At 44.4% G+C, this 20,503-nt stretch overlaps 1 protein-coding gene across 4 annotated transcripts in view; it reads left to right on the top strand.

Annotated features, from left to right (window-relative positions):
* Positions 1-18,667, top strand: part of LOC135559012 (protein kinase C iota type) — a 55,255-nt gene extending 36,588 nt beyond the window's left edge. For 3 of the 4 annotated variants that reach the window (XM_064993314.1, XM_064993315.1, XM_064993316.1), the window contains 10 exons: positions 4,790-4,845; positions 4,985-5,161; positions 5,506-5,690; positions 5,940-6,075; positions 6,254-6,341; positions 6,529-6,654; positions 7,394-7,473; positions 9,062-9,151; positions 14,705-14,820; positions 16,465-18,667. In XM_064993314.1, coding sequence (XP_064849386.1) covers positions 4,790-4,845; positions 4,985-5,161; positions 5,506-5,690; positions 5,940-6,075; positions 6,254-6,341; positions 6,529-6,654; positions 7,394-7,473; positions 9,062-9,151; positions 14,705-14,820; positions 16,465-16,552 — 1,142 coding nt within the window. In that variant the 3' untranslated portion in view covers positions 16,553-18,667. Of the gene's footprint in view, positions 1-1,546; positions 1,739-4,789; positions 4,846-4,984; positions 5,162-5,505; positions 5,691-5,939; positions 6,076-6,253; positions 6,342-6,528; positions 6,655-7,393; positions 7,474-9,061; positions 9,152-14,704; positions 14,821-16,464 lie in introns of those variants that run through there. The other variant, XM_064993317.1, reaches the window with a different exon arrangement.
* The last annotated feature ends 1,836 nt before the right edge of the window (positions 18,668-20,503 follow it).

The following is a 20,503-nucleotide window of genomic DNA, read 5'->3' on the forward strand; positions in this document are numbered from 1 at the left end:
TTGGATGCAGTCTAGCACAGTGCCATCTGTTTTGTCACCAAAGCCCCATATACTACCCACCACTGCGACCTGTACACTCTCGCTTGCTGGCCCTTGCTTCACACTCGTCGCCAAACCCACTGGCTCCAGGTCATCTACAAGACCCTGCTAGTTAAAGTCCCACCTTATCTCAGCTCGCTGGTCCCCATAGCAGCACCCACCTGTAGCACGCGCTCCAGCAGGTATATCTCTCTGGTCACCCCCAAAACCAATTCTTCCTTTGGCCGCCTCTCCTTCCAGTTCTCTGCTGCCAATAACTGGAACGAACTACAAAAATCTCTGAAACTGGAAACACTTATCTCCCTCACTAGCTTTAAGCACCAGCTGTCAGAGCAGCTCACAGATTACTGCACCTGTACATAGCCCATCTATAATTTAGCCCAAACAACTACCTCTCCCCCTACATTATTTATTTATTTAGCTCCTTTGCACCCCATTATTTCTCTCTACCTTGCACATTCTTCCACTGCAAATCTACAATTCCAGTGTTTTACTTGCTATATTGTATTTACTTTGCCACCATGGCCTTTTTTTGTTTTTACCTCCCTTATCTCACCTCATTTGCTCACATTGTATATAGACTTATTTTTCTACTGTATTATTAACTGTATGTTTGTTTTACAACAACAGAGTTACACATGGAGTATGTGTCGAACTGCTTTGCTTTATCTTGGCCAGGTCGCAATTGTAAATGAGAACTTGTTCTCAACTTGCCTACCTGGTTAAATAAAGGTGAAATTAAATAAAACTGTAACCAACCAAATAGAGGAGTAACAAAAGTCAGAAATAGTGCTAAAATTAATCACCTACCTTTGATGATCTTCATATGTTTGCACTCACAAGACTCCCATTTACTCAATAAATGTTTGTTTTGTTCGATAAAGTCCATGTTTATATCCAAAAACCTCTGTTTTTGTTTTCGCGTTTTGTTCAGCAATCCACAGGCTCAAACGCAGTCACAACAGGCAGACACAAAATCTAAATAGTATCCGTATATTTTGTGGAAACATGTCAAACGAAGTTTAGAATCAATCCCGGGTTGTTTTTAGTCATAATAATCAATATTTAAATCGGACAATAACGTTGTCAATATAAAAGGTAAACAAGAAAGGCACACTCGGTCGCACGCATGAAAAAGCTCTGGGACACTGTAGGGTCCACTCATTCAGAGTGGTCTAACTCTCTCATTTTTCAGAATACAAGCTTGAAACAATTTCTAAAGACTGTTGACATCTAGTGGAAGCCACAGAAAGTGCAATTGGAGTCATAAGTCAATGGATACTGTAACGGCATTCAATAGAAAACTGTTTTCACATATTGCAGTTTTACTTTCTTCTCCAACACTTTGTTTTTGCATTATTTAAACCAAATTGAATATGTTTCATTATTTACTTGAGGCTAAATTGATTTTATTGATGTATTATATTAAGTTAAAATAAGTGTTCATTCAGTATTGTTGTAATTGTCATTATTACAAATATTATTATTTTTAAATCGGCCGATTTAATCGGTATCGGCTTTTTTGGTCCTCAAATAATCGGTATCGGCGGTGAAAAATCATAATCGGTCGACCTCTCGTCACGAGTCACGTGACCCATTTATACATCTGTTTCAGTACAGCACTACAAAGGGGGAAGAGGGCAACCTCCACTGGACTAGTGTCAATGTATGGAATCACTTGGGAGTTTCTGGAATTTGGGTAAAATTCTCCTTTAACATTCACACTATTAACCATTCTGTATCCCCCACTCAGACCTGCCAATCTGCACTCATTTTGCGTACCATGCACGCAATTTGAGGTTGAATAGGTTTCTAGTTGGAGGGCTGCATGAGACCTGCAGGTCCCAACAGAGATCATTGCAGTCTAGATTATTTGGAAACAGTAGTCTTTCTGCCCTGTATGTGTTAGACCTACCTCTTGTATTAAAAGCACATCTTTGTCACAGTATTCACACATGTTGCTGCTTCAAGTGAAGTAGCCTACCTCTCCTAGTTGGGCGTGCGAGATCAAGTGCGCCTAGTATATGTGTGGTGTCAATGAAGTAGAGTAGGCTGTCTATGCATGGACAGAGAATCACGTGGAAGTTATCTTTCCAAATAAATTAAATATGATTAGACTATAGTGGCGCAGCGGTCTAAGGAACTGCATTGCAATGCTCGAGGCGTCACTAAAGACCCGAGTTCAATCCTGGGCTGTATCACAACCGGCCATGATCGGGAGTCCCATAGGGCGGCGCACAATTGGCCCAGTGTCGTCCGGGTTAGGGAAGGGTTTGAACGGGCGTCTTTACTTGGATCATTGCGTTATAGCGACCCCTTGTGGCTGTCTGGCCACCTGCAGGCTGACTTCGGTCGTCAGGTGAACAGTGTTTCCTCCGACACATTGGTGGGGCTTACTTCCAGGTAAAGCGGGCAAGTGTTAATTAAGAAGCACGGTTTGGCGGGTCATGTTTCGGAGGACTCGGGACTCAACCTTCGCCTCCAGAGCCCGTTGGGGAGTTGCAGCGATGAGACAAGTTTGAAATTGGGGAGAAAAAGCCCAGCGGGTGGTTGGCATAATAAAAGCTGTGTGTGTGCAGGCGGGAGCAGTTTGAATAAGTCAGTCCCACACAGATCTCTACTTCTAGTTCAAAGCACATTGTGGTTTTAGAGCTCCGGCCCACTCCCCCAGTAGTCGCAGTACTATTTTCCTCCCTCGAGCTGGATGGCAGCTCTCCACTTCGTTTGTTGATACCACTGATGTTTGAGGAAGAAGGGTAGGGAAAATGAACAATGAAACTGTTTGCGAAGTACATTTTCCAAAATGGTATGTGTTCGTCAAGCGTACAAGCACTACTAGATATTTTTTCTCACCCATCTACACACAATAATACCCCATAATGACAAAATGAAAACGTGTTTTTGGACAATTTAGCAAATGTATTCAAAATGAAATACAGATATCTAATTTACGTAAGTATTCACACCCCTTTAGCAGCTATTGCAGCTTTGAGTTTCTGGATAAATCTAGGAGCTTTGTACACCTGGATTGTACAATAGTTGCACCTTCTTAAAAAAATTGGTTGTAAACATTGCTAGACAGCTAAGTCTTGCCATAGATTTTCAAGCCAATTGAAGTCAAAACTGTAACTAGGCCACTCAGGAACAGTCAAAGCTGTCTTGGTATGCGACTCCAGTGAATATTTTCCTTTGTGTTTTAGGTTATTGTTCTACTGAAAGGTGAATTTGACTGTATCTGCTGGAAAGCAGACTGAAGTAGGTTTTCCTCTAGGATTTTGCCTGTGCTTAGCTCTATTCCATTTATTTTAATTTTACAAAACAACTCCCAAGTCCTTGCCGATGATGAGCATACCTGTAACAATGCAGCCACCACGATGCTTGAAAATATGGAGTGGTATTCCGTGATATGTTGGATTTGCCCCAAACATAACGTTTTGTATTCAGGTAAATAGAAATTGTGTGCATGTTTTGTAATATTTTTACTCTGTACAGGCTTCTTTCTCATTTAATGTAGTATGGTGGAGTAACTACAATGTTTATCATTCCTCAGTTTTCTCATATCACAGCCATTAAACTCTGTAAATGTTTTAAAGTCACCATTGGCCTCATGGTGAAATCCCTGAGCGGTGTTCTTCCTCCCCGGCAACGGAGTTAGGAAGGACATCTGTATCTTTGGTGTGACTGGGTATATTGATACACCATCGAAAGTGCAATTAATAACTTCACCATGTTCAAAGGGATATTCAATGTGCTTTGGAAAACCTCCCTGGTCTTTGTGGTTGAATCTGTGTTTGAAATTCACTGCTTGACTAAGGGACCTTACAGATGGTTGTCGTGTGGGGTACAGAGATTATGTAGTCATTCAAAATTCATGTTAAACACTATTGCATCCAGAGCGAATCCATGCAACTTCTAACTTGTTAGGCACAGTTTTACTCCTGAACGTATTTAGGCTTTCCTTAACAAAGGGGTTGAATACATATTGACTCAAGACATTTCAGCTTTACATTTTTTATTAATATTTTTTTTTAAATTTAAAAACATAATTCCACAGACATTATGGGATGTTGTGTGTAGGCCAGGGATGACAAATATCAATTGAATCCATTCAAATCTCAGGCTGTAACACAACAACATGTGTAAAAAGTCCAGGGATGTGAATCCTTTCAGAGGCCCCTGTAGCTACAGCGTTCAGTCAACTAAGCAAGAACACTTTCTGGCCCACACATACTTTGATCTCCGCAACGGTAGTAAGCACGAGCACATTGACCAACAAGGAAACGTGCGGTGGTGCAGTAGTTCAGTGCGTGTTGCTGCGTGGATGGATACAGACATGGCAGAGAAAGCTGTTCCGCGAATAACGTCCTTCACAGAAAGTTATGTTGGACTGTTAGAGTAGTAGGTGTATGTTATTGATATAGCTGTATGTCAACAGTAGGCTGCTAATGATGTGATGGTCAGTTCACCAATGACAAGGCATGTTGAATGAATGGTAGCCAATTATCAAGTGCCCTTAAGTCTATAGCCTACCATTCTTACTGAGGCAGTCTTCTGCCAATATCATTAGGCTTAAAAAGGTGCGGTGTGGGTATCACACACTCCGTCGTGGGGTCCGCGAGGCTGGGGGTGCCGCTGAATTGGTACTCATAAAATGTCTTCAATGTTGGCAGGTCTGCCCTCTAGTGTCTGGGAGGATATGTGACTGCTCCTGCTTTCTTTCTCCCCCTATCTGTCACTCTCGCTCTCTCAGGTCAGCAGAACAAAGATTCTAGTGAGAGTCTAAACTACAATGGAGAAGAGAAAGAGGTGAGGAAGATGGACTGCGATTGTGTGTGAGTGAGAGGAGTGTGTTTGTTGCCAAAGTTGTTGTATGGGAGAGTGATGGCAACCTGTCTGCCTGTCCGTCCATCTCATGACTATTTCTGTCCATCCCTCCGTCCTGTAGGCACGCAGCAGCAGAGACACAGGGAAGTCAGCGTCTAGTCTGGGTCTGGTGGACTTTGACCTGCTGAGGGTGATCGGACGGGGCAGCTATGCGAAGGTCCTGCTGGTCCGACTCAAGAAGACTGAGAGGATCTACGCCATGAAGGTCGTCAAGAAGGAGCTGGTCAATGACGATGAGGTAAACACACACAGACGGAGTGACACATGCACACACACACACACACACTCTGAAGAGAAACACACTTGGTCTGACACGTTGACAGGCGCTACCTGATCAATCATCTGTGCCATCCCTCCTCTGTCTGAGAGGCTGCTCTGTCCTGACCTTTTGTTACCTGTCTGTCAATAGAGATCTGTCAACACCACTCACTCACTCTTGTCACATCCACTCTTTCACTCTGTCTGTTCTCTTCAGATGGCTGCCTGGTTACGTCTGCTTATTTAGCTTTTCTGAGTGTGATATGATTTTAAGTCTACTGGATTTCCAAATGCCTCCTGTGTGTGTTATTCTCTGGGTTGTAGGACATTGACTGGGTCCAGACAGAGAAGCACGTGTTTGAGCAGGCGTCCAACCACCCCTTCCTAGTTGGGCTACACTCCTGTTTCCAGACTGAGAGCAGACTGTTCTTTGTCATAGAGTATGTCAACGGAGGAGACCTGATGTTCCACATGCAGAGACAGAGGAAGCTACCCGAGGAACACGCCAGGTTTGAACAATGATGTCATAGCTACACTTGGGTTATGTTCACTAGGGTACGCAACAGAACTTTTTGCATTTGAAAATCCTGGTAGTCCCTTCTTGTTTTAGCACATTTTCTTCTGTTTGGGGTCTAACGAACACGACCCTTAAATTCAACTGATGAAGAGCTTGGTGATTTAGTTGTGTAGCTCTTAGACAGTGATGTATCTGTGTGTGTGAGTCTGACCGGTTCTTTTCCCATCTCTCTCTCTGTCAGGTTTTACTCAGCAGAGATCAGCTTGGCGTTGAACTACCTCCACGAGAGAGGCATCATCTACAGAGACCTCAAACTGGACAACGTGCTGCTGGAGTCAGAGGGGCACATCAAACTCACTGACTATGGCATGTGCAAGGTGAGTGTTGGGGGGGTCTGTCCGTCCGCGTGCTTATGCCTGTGTGTTTCTGTCTGTCTTTTTTTGTGTTTGTGTGCTCGTGCGTGTTAATGCCATGTAAGCTCTGAAGTGTTTGTGTGTTAATGCCTCTACGCTGTGAGATGTGTGTGCTGACTGCTGTGGTCACTGGGTACTGTAGGAGGGCTTGAGGCCAGGAGACACCACCAGTACATTCTGTGGAACCCCCAACTACATCGCCCCCGAGATACTAAGAGGAGAGGACTATGGTAAGACTGTCTGCTACAAATAATGCCCGTTTGCTTCAGAAGCAGAAGACGATTTATATTATTCACACGTCATTATAGATATCCATGCTCTTCCTCGTTTACTACGAGAATGTTCTCTTATGTGTATCGATATTGAAATGTAAGGCAAAGGCATTTGAATGACTTTCTGTCAATTGTGTGGGTTCAGGTTTCAGTGTGGACTGGTGGGCGTTGGGGGTGCTGATGTTTGAGATGATGGCTGGACGGTCGCCCTTCGACATCGTAGGGAGCTCCGACAACCCAGACCAGAACACTGAAGACTACCTCTTCCAAGGTAACACACACACAATACTTCAAACTACCTCTTCCAAAGTATTTTTTATTTTATTTAACTAGGCAAATCAGTTAAGAATAAATTCTTACTTACAATGACGGCCTACCAAAAGGCAAAAGGCCTCCTGCGGGGATGGGGGCTGGAATTAAAAATAAATAAAATACAAATATAGGACAAAACACATCACAACACTACATAAATAGAGACCTAAGACGACAACATAGCAAGACAGCAACACATGACAACTCAGCATGGTAGCAACACATGACCACAACATGGCAGCAGCACAACATGGTAGCAGCACAAAACGTGGTACAATCATTATTGGGCACAGACAACAGCACAAAGGGCAAGAAGGTAGAGACAACAATACATCACACAAAGCAACCCCCTACTGTCAGTAAGTGTCCATGATTGAGTCTTTGAATGAAGAGATTGAGATAACTGTCCAGTTTGAGTGTTTGTTGCAGCTCATTCCAGTCGTTAGCTGTAGCGAACTGAAAAGACTGGGGTGAAAGAGGAGCGATTACGATTGAGGAAACCAAGTCTGGATTTAACTTTAGCCTGCAGCTTTGATATGTGCTGAGAGAAGGACAGTGCACCGTCTAGCCGTACGCCACAGTACCTGTATGAGGTGACTACCTCTGTAAATATGACTTTGTTTCCCTGTTAGTTAGGTCCTAACTAAGTAAGTGTTTCAATAAATAACAGTCTAATATCCTCTGTCTCCTCTCTGTAGTAATATTGGAAAAACAGATCAGGATTCCTCGGTCGTTGTCAGTCAAAGCTGCCAGCGTCCTCAAGGGCTTCCTCAACAAGGTAACTACCAGGCACAAAGTTCATTCCTAACAAGGTCATGGCACATTGCCCTCTGACCATGATGTAATGAACCTTTATTCTCCTTCTTTCCCTCCCTCCCTCTCTCCATCTCTCTTGAGCTCATTCTCTCCCTCTGTCCATCCCTCTCCTCTCCTGTCTCATATCTATGCTCTTGAACTCATTGTTTATCTATCCCTCTCTCCATCCTCCTTCCCTCTCTCTGCCTGTCTCTTATCAATGCTCTTGAGCTCATTCTCTCCCTCTGTCCATCCCTCTCCTCGCCTGTCTCATATCTATGCTCTTGAACTCATTGTTTATCTATCCCTCTCTTTCTCCCTCCTCTCTCCCCTCTCTTTCTCTCCTTCCCTCTCTCTGCCTGTCTCATATCTATGCTCTTGAACTCATTGTTTATCTATCCCTCTCTTTCTCCCTCCTCTCTCTCCCCTCTCTTTCTCCCTCCTCTCTCTCCCCTCTCTTTCTCCCTCCTCTCTCTCTCCTCTCTTTCTCTCCTTCCCTCTCTTTCTCCCTCCTCTCTCTCTCCTCTCTTTCTCTCCTTCCCTCTCTTTCTCCCTCCTCTCTCTCTCCTCTCTTTCTCTCCTTCCCTCTCTTTCTCCCTCCTCTCTCTCCTCTCTTTCTCTCCTTCCCTCTCTTTCTCCCTCCTCTCTCTCCCCTCTCTTTCTCCCTCCTCTCTCTCCCCTCTCTTTCTCCCTCCTCTCTCTCCCCTCTCTTTCTCTCCTTCCCTCTCTTTCTCCCTCCTCTCTCCCCTCTCTTTCTCTCCTTCCCTCTCTTTCTCCCTCCTCTCTCCCTCTCTTTCTCTCCTTCCCTCTCTTTCTCCCTCCTCTCTCTCCCCTCTCTTTCTCCCTCCTCTCTCTCCCCTCTCTTTCTCCCTCCTCTCTCCCCTCTCTTTCTCTCCTTCCCTCTCTTTCTCCCTCCTCTCTCTCCCCTCTCTCTCTCTCCCCTCTCTTTCTCCCTCCTCTCTCTCCCCTCTCTTTCTCCCTCCTCTCTCTCTCCTCTCTTTCTCTCCTTCCCTCTCTCTGCCTGTCTCATATCTATGCTCTTGAACTCATTGTTTATCTATCCCTCTCTTTCTCCCTCCTCTCTCTCCCCTCTCTTTCTCCCTCCTCTCTCTCCCCTCTCTTTCTCTCCTTCCCTCTCTTTCTCCCTCCTCTCTCTCCCCTCTCTTTCTCCCTCCTCTCTCCCCTCTCTCCCCTCTCTCTCTCTCCCCTCTCTTTCTCCCTCCTCTCTCTCCCCTCTCTTTCTCCCTCCTCTCTCTCCCCTCTCTTTCTCCCTCCTCTCTCTCCCCTCTCTTTCTCTCCTTCCCTCCCCTCTCTTTCTCCCCTCTCTTTCTCCCTCCTCTCTCTCCCCTCTCTTTCTCTCCTTCCCTCTCTTTCTCCCTCCTCTCTCTCCCCTCTCTTTCTCCCTCCTCTTTCTCCCCTCTCTTTCTCCCTCCTCTCTCTCCCCTCTCTTTCTCTCCTTCCCTCTCTTTCTCCCTCCTCTCTCTCCCCTCTCTTTCTCCCTCCTCTCTCTCCCCTCTCTTTCTCCCTCCTCTCTCTCCCCTCTCTTTCTCTCCTTCCCTCTCTTTTCCCAGGAACCTAAGGAGCGGCTAGGCTGTCATCCCCAGACAGGCTTTGCTGACATCATGGGTCATCCCTTCTTCCGAAACGTAGACTGGGACCTTGTGAGTCATTGTCTTCTATCTCTTCTCCCCTCTCGCTGCTCTCTCTTCTACGTCTCTCTTTAATGTAACTCTGTCACTATCTGTCCTACTGTATCTAGTGTTTAGGTGAGATAGAGCATCATGACCAATATATAGAGATCATTGTTTTCAAACAAAGCAGCAGAAGCAGAATTCTCACCAATGAAAATGTACTTAAACACGAATGACGGACCGTGAGAAATCAACTCTCATATTGTCTTTCCACATAGTTTAAAAGAAAAGGTCATAGTTGAGGGTCATCACCTTAGACAAGCCCAGAAAGCATTTTTTCCCACCATGCAGCCAGAAGGGCCAATTTGATTTAACCATGGCTGTATCGGTTCTCTTAAGGGCAGGTTTTCCAGACCCAGATGAAGCCTATTCCTGGACTATAAAAGTCAGCACTAAGTGGCCAGTGTCACTATTGTAATTAGAGGGTCACCACCAGAGAATTAAGAGCATTTGGCTAACCTCAATATTCAAATTCAGAAATGTGTTATTGTCCTAATGCTGGGCAAATTTCAAAGGAATTGACTCTAACCTGACACAGACAGACAGGCTGGCCTCCAGACAGGCATCCAGGCCAGCTCAGGAGCAGCTTGACCTCTTTTCCCAGTTGGGTCTACCCTGTCTGCTGACTGGCTGTCTGAGCTGGCTCCCCCTCCGCTCAGTCTCACCTCACACGTAGCCTTGCCCTGCACTCCTCTACCTCCAGGGGGTGGTAGTGCTGGGTGAACACCCTGCAGGCTGCCTGTCTGTTTGTGTTCTGACTTAACAATGGAGTTTCCACTGATCCACAGGCTGCCTTACAGCTTCAAAGGAGAGAGATTGGCACAATTATTTGTTAGCCACGTGAATATTTTTTTCTGTGGTTTAAAATGGTTCTAAACTATTTTCAGGGGAATTTGTACGTTACTTCTTTGTAAATAAGGCTCATTTGGTTGTAACAGGGTGCTTGCTGGACTATGTTGACTAAGTCTCTTCATATACGTTATTTTAAACAAGATTATCCAGCTGTGTAGTGCATTCGGAAAGTTTTCAGACCCTTGACTTATTCTAAAACGAATTAAATGGGCTTCTTGTTTCTCATCGATCTACACACAATACCCCACATTGACAAAGCAAAAACATGTTTTTAGAAATGTTTGCAAAAATATAAAATTGTAAAAACTGAAATATAACATTTAAATAGGAATCCAGACCCTTTACTCGGTACTTTGTTGCAGCGATTACAACCTAGAGTTGTTTTGGGTATGACACTACAAGCTTGGCACACCAGTATTTGGGGAATTTCTCCCCTTCTCTGCAGATCCTCTCAAGCTCTGTCAGGTTGGATGGGGAGTGTCACTACACAGCTATTTTCAGGTCTCTCCAAAGATATTAGATCAGGGTTCATGTCCGGACCACTCAAGAACATTCAGACATTTGTCCCGAAGCGTTGTCTTGGCTGTGTGCTCAGGGTCGTTGTCCTGTTGGACGGTGAACTTTCGCCCCAGGCTGAGGTCCTGTGTGCTCTAGAGCAGGTTTTCATCAAGGATTTCGCTGTACTTTGCTCAGTTAATCTTTCCCTCTATCCTGACTAGTCTCCCAGTCCCTGCCACTGAAAAACATCCCCACAGCATGATGTTGCCACCACCATGCTTCACTGTAGGGATGGTGCCAGGTTTCCTCCAGACGTGACGCTTCTCAGTCAGGCCAAATAGTTAAATCTTGGTTTCATCAGAACAGAGCATCTTGTTTCTCATGGTCTGAGTGTCTTTAGGTGCCTTTTGGCAAACTCCAAGCGGGCTGTCATGCGCCTTTTACTATAAAGGCCTGATTGATAGTGTTGCTGAGATGATTGTCCTTCTGGAAGGTTCTCCCATCTACACAGGAACTCTGGAGCTCTGTCAGAATGACCATCGGGTTCTTGGTCACCTCCCTGACCAAGACCCTTCCCCCCAAATTGCTCAGTTTGGCCAGGTGGCCAGCTCTAGGATTGGTGGTTCCAATCTTCCTCTATTTAAAAATTGAGGCCACTGTGTTCTTCGAGACTTTCAATGCTGCAGGCATTTTTTTCATAGCCTTCCCCAGATCTGTGCCTCGACACAATCCTGTCTCGGAGCTCTACGGACAATTTCTTCAACCTCCTGCTTGGTTTTTGCTCTGACATGCACTGTCAAATGTGGGACCTTTATATAGACAGGTGTGTACCTTTTGCAAATCATGTCCAATCAATTGAACTTACCATATGTGGACTCCAGTCAAGTTGTAGAAACATCTCAAGGATGATCATTGGAAACAGGATGCATCTGAGCTCAATTTCGAGTCTCATAGCAGATGGTCTGAATACTTTTTAAAATGTATTTATTTTTAAATACCTTTGCAAAAATCTCTAAAAACCTGTTTTCGCTTTGTCATTATGGGGTATTGTGTGTAGATTATTTAATCCGTTTAGAATAAGGATGTAATGTAACAAAATGTGGGAAAAATCTAGTTGAGAACACCTTTATTTAACCAGGTAATGAGAACACCTTTTTTATTTGAGAACCCCTTTATTTAACCAGGTAGGCTAGTTGAGAACACCTTTATTTAACCAGGTAGGCTAGTTGAGAACACCTTTATTTAACCAGGTAGGCTAGTTGAGAACACCTTTATTTAACCAGGTAGGCTAGTTGAGAACACCTTTATTTAACCAGGTAGGCTAGTTGAGAACACCTTTATTTAACCAGGTAGGCTAGTTGAGAACACCTTTATTTAACCAGGTAGGCTAGTTGAGAACACCTTTATTTAACCAGGTAGGCTAGTTGAGAACACCTTTATTTAACCAGGTAGGCTAGTTGAGAACACCTTTATTTAACCAGGTAGGCTAGTTGAGAACACCTTTATTTAACCAGGTAGGCTAGTTGAGAACACCTTTATTTAACCAGGTAGGCTAGTTGAGAACACCTTTATTTAACCAGGTAGGACTTTATTTAACCAGGTAGGCTAGTTGAGAACACCTTTATTTAACCAGGTAGGCTAGTTGAGAACACCTTTATTTAACCAGGTAGGCTAGTTGAAACACCTTTATTTAACCAGGTAGGCTAGTTGAGAACACCTTTATTTAACCAAGTTGAGAACACCTTTATTTAACCAGGTAGGCTAGTTGAGAACACCTTTATTTAAAGGCTAGTTGAGAACACCTTTATTTAACCAGGTAGGCTAGTTGAGAACACCTTTATTTAACCAGGTAGGCTAGTTGAGAACACCTTTATTTAACAATAGTTGAGAACACCTTTATTTAAAAAGTTGGAACACCTTTATTTAACCAGGTGAGTTGAGAACACCTTTATTTAACCAGGTAGGCTAGTTGAGAATACCTTTATTTAACCAATAGTTGCAGATTAACACTTTATTTGGATTGATAAATGATCAGTTGAGTAACAGGTAGAGATATTGGTGTGCTTTATTTAACCAGGTAGGCTAGTTGAGAACACCTTTATTTAACCAAAGTTAAATAAATAAAAACTGTGGGGATGAGGTAGTTGTGAAAATGGGTGGGCTTTATTTAACCAATAGTTGAGAACATTATGTAGGCAGCTAACCAGGTAGGCTAGTTGAGAACACCTTTATTTAACCAGGTAGGGTTAGCTGCTAGTTCAGATAGCTGATGTTTGAAGTTGAGAACACCTTTATTTAACCAGGTAGGCCAGTTGAGAACACCTTTATTTAAAAGGGTCTCCAACTTTATTTCAGGTAGCGATTTTTAGGCTAGTTGAGAACAATTAACCAGGTTCCAGTCACAGGCAGGCAGAGTACTGGAGGCTAGTTGAGAACACCTAGTTGATTTAACCAGGTAGGCTAGTTGAGAACACCTTTATTTAACCAGGTAGGCTAGTTGAGAACAATGAGGTGTTGGCTTTAGGGATGATCAGTGAGATACACTGCTGGAGCGCGTGCTACGGATGGTAGTGTTGCCATCGTGACCAGTGAACTGAGATAAGGTGGAGCTTTAACCAGGTAGCATGGCCTTGTAGACGACCTGGAGCCAGTGGGTCTGACCGAACGAATATGTGAGCGAGGGCCAGCCGACTAGAGCATACAAGTTCGCAGTGGTGGGTAGTATAAGGTGCTTTAGTGACAAAACGGATGGCACTGTGATAAACTGCATCCAGTTTGCTGAGAAGAGTGTTGGAAGCAATTTTGTAGATGACATCGCCGAAGTCGAGGATCGGTAGGATAGTCAGTTTTACTAGGGTAAGCTTGGCAGCGTGAGTGAAGGAGGCTTTGTTACGGAATAGAAAGCCGACTCTTGATTTGATTTTCGATTGGAGATGTTTGATATGGGTCTGGAAGAAGAGTTTGCAGTCTAGCCAGACACCTAGGTACTTATAGGTGTCCACATATTCAAGGTCGGAACCATCCAGTGTGGTGATGCTAGTCGGGCATGCGGGTGCAGGCAGCGATCGGTTGAAAAGCATGCATTTGGTTTTACTAGCGTTTAAGAGCAGTTGGAGGCCACGGAAGGAGTGTTGTATGGCATTGAAGCTCGTTTGGAGGTTAGATAGCACAGTGTCCAATGACGGGCCGAAAGTATATAGAATGGTGTTGTCTGCGTAGAGGTGGATCAGGGAATCGCCCGCAGCAAGAGCAACATCATTGATATATACAGAGAAAAGAGTCGGCCTGAGAATTGAACCCTGTGGCACCCCCATAGAGACTGCCAGAGGACCGGACAGCATGCCCTCCGATTTGACACACTGAACTCTGTCTGCAAAGTAATTGGTGAACCAGGCAAGGCAGTCATCCGAAAAACCGAGGCTACTGAGTCTGCCGATAAGAATATGGTGATTGACAGAGTCGAAAGCCTTGGCAAGGTCGATGAAGACGGCTGCACAGTACTGTCTTTTATCGATGGCGGTTATGATGTCGTTTAGTACCTTGAGTGTGGCTGAGGTGCACCCGTGACCGGCTCGGAAACCAGATTGCATAGCGGAGAAGGTACGGTGGGATTCGAGATGGTCAGTGACCTGTTTGTTGACTTGGCTTTCGAAGACCTTAGATAGGCAAGGCAGAATGGATATAGGTCTGTAACAGTTTGGGTCCAGGGTGTCTCCCCCTTTGAAGAGGGGGATGACTGCGGCAGCTTTCCAATCCTTGGGGATCTCAGACGATATGAAAGAGAGGTTGAACAGGCTGGTAATAGGGGTTGCGACAATGGCGGCGGATAGTTTCAGAAATAGAGGGTCCAGATTGTCAAGCCCAGCTGATTTATACGGGTCCAGGTTTTGCAGCTCTTTCAGAACATCTGCTATCTGGATTTGGGTAAAGGAGAACCTGGAGAGGCTTGGGCGAGGAGCTGCGGGGGGGCCGGAGCTGTTGGTCGAGGTTGGAGTAGCCAGGCGGAAGGCATGGCCAGCCGTTGAGAAATGCTTGTTGAAGTTTTCAATAATCATGGATTTGTCGGTGGTGACCGTGTTCCCTAGCCTCAGTGCAGTGGGCAGCTGAATGTACTGTGTCTCTCTTTGACCTCAATGCTGTGTGTCCTGTGACCTTGTTGCATTGATGTTTCAGATGGAGCAGAAGCAGGTGGTTCCTCCATTCAAACCCAACATCTCAGGAGAGTTTGGACTAGACAACTTTGACGCCCAATTCACCAACGAGCCTATCCAGCTCACGCCTGATGATGAGTGAGTATCTGTCTCTCTGTATGCGTCCCAAATATACCTTTTATTTAACTAGGCAAGTCAGTTAAGAACAAATGGCACCATATATAGTGAACTGTACGGAACATAAAATGGAAACAATCATGTAAAGTGTTGGTTTCATGAGCTGAAATAAGATCCTATACATTTTTAGAATTTTGGATCCAAATTTGTTTACTTCACTGTTGGTTAACATTTTTCCTTTGCTAAGATAATCCATCCACCTGACAGGTGTGGCATATCAAGAAGCTGATTAAACAGCATGATCATTACACAGGAGCACCTTGTGCTGGGGACAATAAAAGGCCACTCTAAAATGTGTGGTTTTGTCACACAACACAATGCTACAGGGAGCTTGCAATTGGCAACCAAAGCTGTTGCCAGATAATGTAATGTTAATTTCTCTACCATAAGCCGCCTCAATGTCATTTTAGAGAATTTGGCAGGACGTCCAACCGGCCTCACAACCACAGACCACGTATAACCACACCAGGAACTCCACATCCAGCTTCAACACCTGCATGGTCGTCTTAGACCAGCCACCCGGACAGCTGATGAAACTGTGGGTTTGCACAACCGAAGAATTTCTGCACTAACTGTCAGAAACTGTCTCAGGGAAGCTCATCTGCATGCTTTATGGCCTCACCAGGGTCTTGACCTGACTGCAGTTTGGAATTGTAGCCACTTCAGTGGGCAAATTCTCACCTTCAATGGCCACTGGCATGCAGGAGAATTGTGCTCTTCAAGTATGAATCCCGGTTTCAACTGTACCGGGCAGATGGCAGACATCGTATGTTGTCGTGTGGGCAAGCGGTTTGCTGATGTCAATGTTTTGAATGTAGTGCCCCATGGTGGCGGTGGGGTTATGTTATGGGCAGATATAAGCGACAGACAATGAACACAATTGCATTTTAGAGATGGCAATTTGAATGCACAGAGTTACTGTGACGAGATCCTGAGGCCCATTATCATGCCATTAATCCACCGCCATCACCTCATGTTTCATGATATTGCACGGCTCCATGTCACAAGGATCTGTACACAATTCCTGGAAGCTGAAAATGTCCCGGTTCTTCCATGGCCTGCATACTCATCAGACATGTCACCCATTGAGCATGTTTGGGATGCTCTGGATCGACCTGTACGACACTGTTCCAGTTCCCGCCGATGTCCAGCAACTTCACACAGCCATTAGAGGCAACATTCTACATGCCACAATCAACAGCCTGCATGAGGCAAATGGTGCTCACATCACATACTGACTGGTTTTCTGATCCACGCCCCTAACTTTTTTGTTGTTGATATGTGTGTATTCCCAGTCATTCGAAATCCATAGATTAAGGACCAATGAGTTTGTCAATTGACAGATTTCCTTATGTGAACTTGTAACTCAGTTAAATCTGTGAAATTGTTGCGTTTATTTTTGTTCAGTGTAATTTTAACCAGGGCCCGTCGCTCTGTCTCCATCCGTCCATCATTCTTCATGGATCATTTAAATCAATGCTTTATGATGTCTGTTCTGTTTACTAGATTAGTTAGTGGTGGTATGAGAAGCGATTTACTTACTGATCAATATCGTCATATGTCTCCCCAAACAAACTGTTTGTTTGTTTCCTGTCTGTTTTGCAGTGATGCAGTGAAGAAGATCGACCAGTCGGAGTTTGAAGGGTTTGAGTACATCAACCCTCTCCTGATGTCGGCTGAGGAGTGTGTGTGAGGACGCTGCACGCCGCGTCTTCTTGACAACGACGTTGCTAGTTAACTCTGCATGGTTACCAGACATCCCAGCGACGGCGTCACCATCAAGCACCCTGCTGTTGGAGAGAGCCATCGGGACTCTCAGACATGAGATGCTAACTTGCCAAACCAATCTCCCATAGTGTGGACGCGTCCCATTTGGCACCCTATACCATACGTAGTGCATTAGAGAATAGGAGGCCATTTTGGACGGAAGCCACTCTGCCATTTATAACCACTAGTCCTTAAAATCTACCTTCTCTCATTTAATTATTTTTGGATCATGTATCAAATCCACACTGATTTCCTCATTGGTCATCAGGGAGCCTGTTCTCGGTAACCAATGAGGCTTGTAGGTGGTTGGGTACCTAGTTTACATGACACAAAGGGGCGGGGGAAAGAGGGACACAGACAGTCCACAGAGAACGAACTAACCCTCTTATTTTCTACTTGGTGGTGTTTGATGGATATTTTATTTGTACATATTAAAAATCATTGAGGACGGATATATGTTTAGACCAGTGGTTCCCAACCAGACCTTTTTAGCTTTAAACCAGATTATCAGGGGGACATGGTTGAAAACAATTTAATGATTTACATCACCTACATGTATTATTAGCTTTGTTGCAGCACCATGTTTGTAGAGGAAGGAAGAACAAGACAACACTAGCCTTTTTTTAAAAACAAAACACTAATCTATATATTTTTCAATGAAATAGCTGTTCTCTATGTATGATGGCCATTGTCGTAAAGTGTCACGTTGTCTTCAAGCCTGGTGTCCTGTTAGAACCACATAGGTTGGCCCACTATTGTTTGTTTACAGTAGTTGTCATGGCAACCTCCCGTACAGAGATGGTTACAGGATGTAGTGACTGACTGGAACCTCAGCAGCCAACCAACACTAACGTAGATACTGACAAAGGGCAAATCTCAAATGGCACCCTATGTCTCAAGTGCGTTACAAATGTATTCTACACTACGAAAAGTGCACTATTAAGGGAATAGGGTGCCATTTTGGATGCAACCAAACTGTGAATAGAACAATTGACTGTGTGGAGAGAGGACGGGTAGGGCTGGAGCACTAGTTAAGTTTGGGGACTCCTATGGGTCCTGGTCAAAAGTAGCTCACTATATAAGGAATAGGGTGCCATTTGGGACAGACCCTATTAGTCTATGCAGATATAGACCATCCATGCAATCTATTGTTCACACAGGACCAACAAATATTTTCTAGGGAAGATGTTAATGATGTCTTGGTGGTATGTTGAAAAAGGTACAGTATATATACAGTAGGAAGACATGCTTTTCGAATCTTAGAAACTACGTATGACATTTTTTTCCTTGGTTAATTTGTACTATACAATGCCTTTCTGAAAGGCTTGTTTCTGTTTTCACTCTTCCCCCTACTGTGTTCTCCATTACAGTCTGATTCTGATTGCGACAGTATACAAATGGACCATCACTGATTCTTGAACCATTTCTGACAACGTAACGATAGATTTCTTGAATGAGATTTTCTTAAAATCTGAGAAAATTACAAACACTATCAATACAAAGCATATAAAAGCAAAATATTATATTCCCCAAATAGTTTATTTAAAAATGAATGTTGTCCTAAATGGCATCCTATTCCTTACATTCCCTACTTACTTTTGACTGCACTATGTAGGGAATAGGGTGCCATTTGTAACGCAGACCAATTCTTCTGTTGAGATGTCGCTGAAGAATTTAACTAAGGTTAAGAGTATAAAGTATTTGGCCCAAATGGCATCTATAGATCCTGGTCTAAAGTAGCGCACTACATGGAATAGTAGGGTGCCATTCGAATTACATCCGGAGTGTTTTTAGCGGGGCCGTGTTGTGATTGATTGAAGGAATGAACACAGTTTACCATGCTACTTTATATTGGCGTGTCTTTTTTGCTTTGTTACAGCAAATTCTATTTGAAAAAAGTAACTAATGATTGAGCACTACATTGATTGGTAATATTGCTATTGGGTGAATCCTGTATGGAAACCCTTGGATGATGAATATGCGTGATTTCATCCAGAGGAACCTACTGAACTGTAACAAAAATAAACATTTTATTTCCCTTCGTCTGGCTATCTTCCCGTCTGTCTGTTCATCTTGCAATGAACTGGAGGGGTTTATAACAAATATGTATCAATGAGTTGGCTAGCTAATGTTGGTAAACATTAGGATGTTGTTCAGGATTCTGTTTTGTTCAGTACTTGCTGCAGCTTGTCTTCCGTGGTCATGTGACGTTGCCACCCATTTGGCTCCTACAGCCCCGGATAAGAAATCGCAACTCATACTTTGATTTGAGAAGTCGAGCAAAACCTATTGAAATATTTCACTGCCATGGGAGCTCTTCTTTTCCCTACCCTCGCTCTCCTCTGCTCCGTTTCCTTTTCCCTCTTCACTCTCCTCGACTGTCCTCTCAACTCTCATCTACCCTCTCTCCTCCTTTGCCGTCTTTCCATCCTCTCTCCCTCTATTTTAACAGTTTGTTATTATACAGTATCAACGGTTTCATCAACACCCCTTGTCTACCAATCTAAAAAGTCTAGTTGAAAAATACACTACATGACAAAAGTAAGTGGACACATGCTTGTCTACCATCTCACTCCAAAATCATGTGCATTAATATGGAGTTGGTCCCCACTTTGCTGCAACAGCAGCCTCCACTCTTCTGGGAAGGCTTTCCACTAGATGTTGGAACTTTGCTACAGGGACTTGCTTCCATTCAGCCACGAGCATTAGTGAGGTCGGGCACTGATCGAGCACTGTTGTGCAATTAGGCGTGGTTTGCAGTCGGCGTTTCAAGTCATCCCAAAGGTGTTTGATGGGGTTGAAGTCAGGCCTCTGGCAGGCCAGTCAAGTTCTTCCACAACGATCTCTACTAACCATTTCTGTATGGACCTTGCTTTGTGCACGGGGGCATTGTCATGCTGAAACAGGAAAGGGCCTTTCCCAAACTGTTGCCACAACGTTGGAATGTCATTGTATGCTGTAGCATTAAGATTTCCCTTCACTGGAACTAGGGGCCTAGTCCGAAACGTGAAAAACAGCCCCAGACTATTATTCCTCCACCAAACTTTACAGTTGGCTCTATGCTTTCGGCCAGGTAGCGTTCTTTTGACATCCGCCAAACACAGATTCATCCGTGGTACTGTCAGTACTCCAGAGAACGCATTTCCACTGCCCCAGGAGTCCAAAGCCGGCGAGCTTTACGCCACTCCAGCCAACGCTTGGCATTGCACATGGTGTGACCTTAGGCTTGTGTGTGGCTGCTCTGCCATGGAAACCTATTTCATGAAGCTCCTGACGAACAGTTCTTACTTTGCTTCCAGAGGCAGTTTGGAACTCAGTAGTGTGTGTGTTGCAACCGAGGACAGATGATTTTTACATGTTACGCGCTTCAGCACTCGGCAGTCCCATTCTGTGAGCTTGTGTGGCCAACCACTTTGTGGCTGAGCCATTGTTGCTCCTAGACAGCTCTAGCAGGGCAGAAATATTACAAACTGACTTGTTGGAAAGGTGGCATCCTATGACGATGCCACATCGAAAGTCACTGAGCTCTTCAGTAAGGCCACCCATTGCTGCCAATGTTTGTCTATGGAGATCGCATGGCGGTGTGCTCAATTTTATACACCTGTCAGCAACAGGTGTGGCTGAAACGGCCGGATCCACTAATTTGAAATGTCCACATACTTTTGTATATATAGTATAGTCTCAAACTGTGCAGGGGGTACTGCACTGTAAATTATATTTCATCCATGAAGGACATACAGGGAGGGATACATGCCTATTCCCACAATCCTGTTCTCCCAAGAATCCATGTTTGACATTGGTCCTGTGCCCTCTTCCTCACAGAAGGGGGGCTGGTCCCCCCCCCCCCTGCGTCGCTTGGATCTGAAAAACATCCTGC

This window comes from Oncorhynchus masou, chromosome 17 (assembly GCF_036934945.1).
Source record: "Oncorhynchus masou masou isolate Uvic2021 chromosome 17, UVic_Omas_1.1, whole genome shotgun sequence".
In the NCBI taxonomy this organism is placed as follows: Eukaryota; Metazoa; Chordata; class Actinopteri; order Salmoniformes; family Salmonidae; genus Oncorhynchus; species Oncorhynchus masou.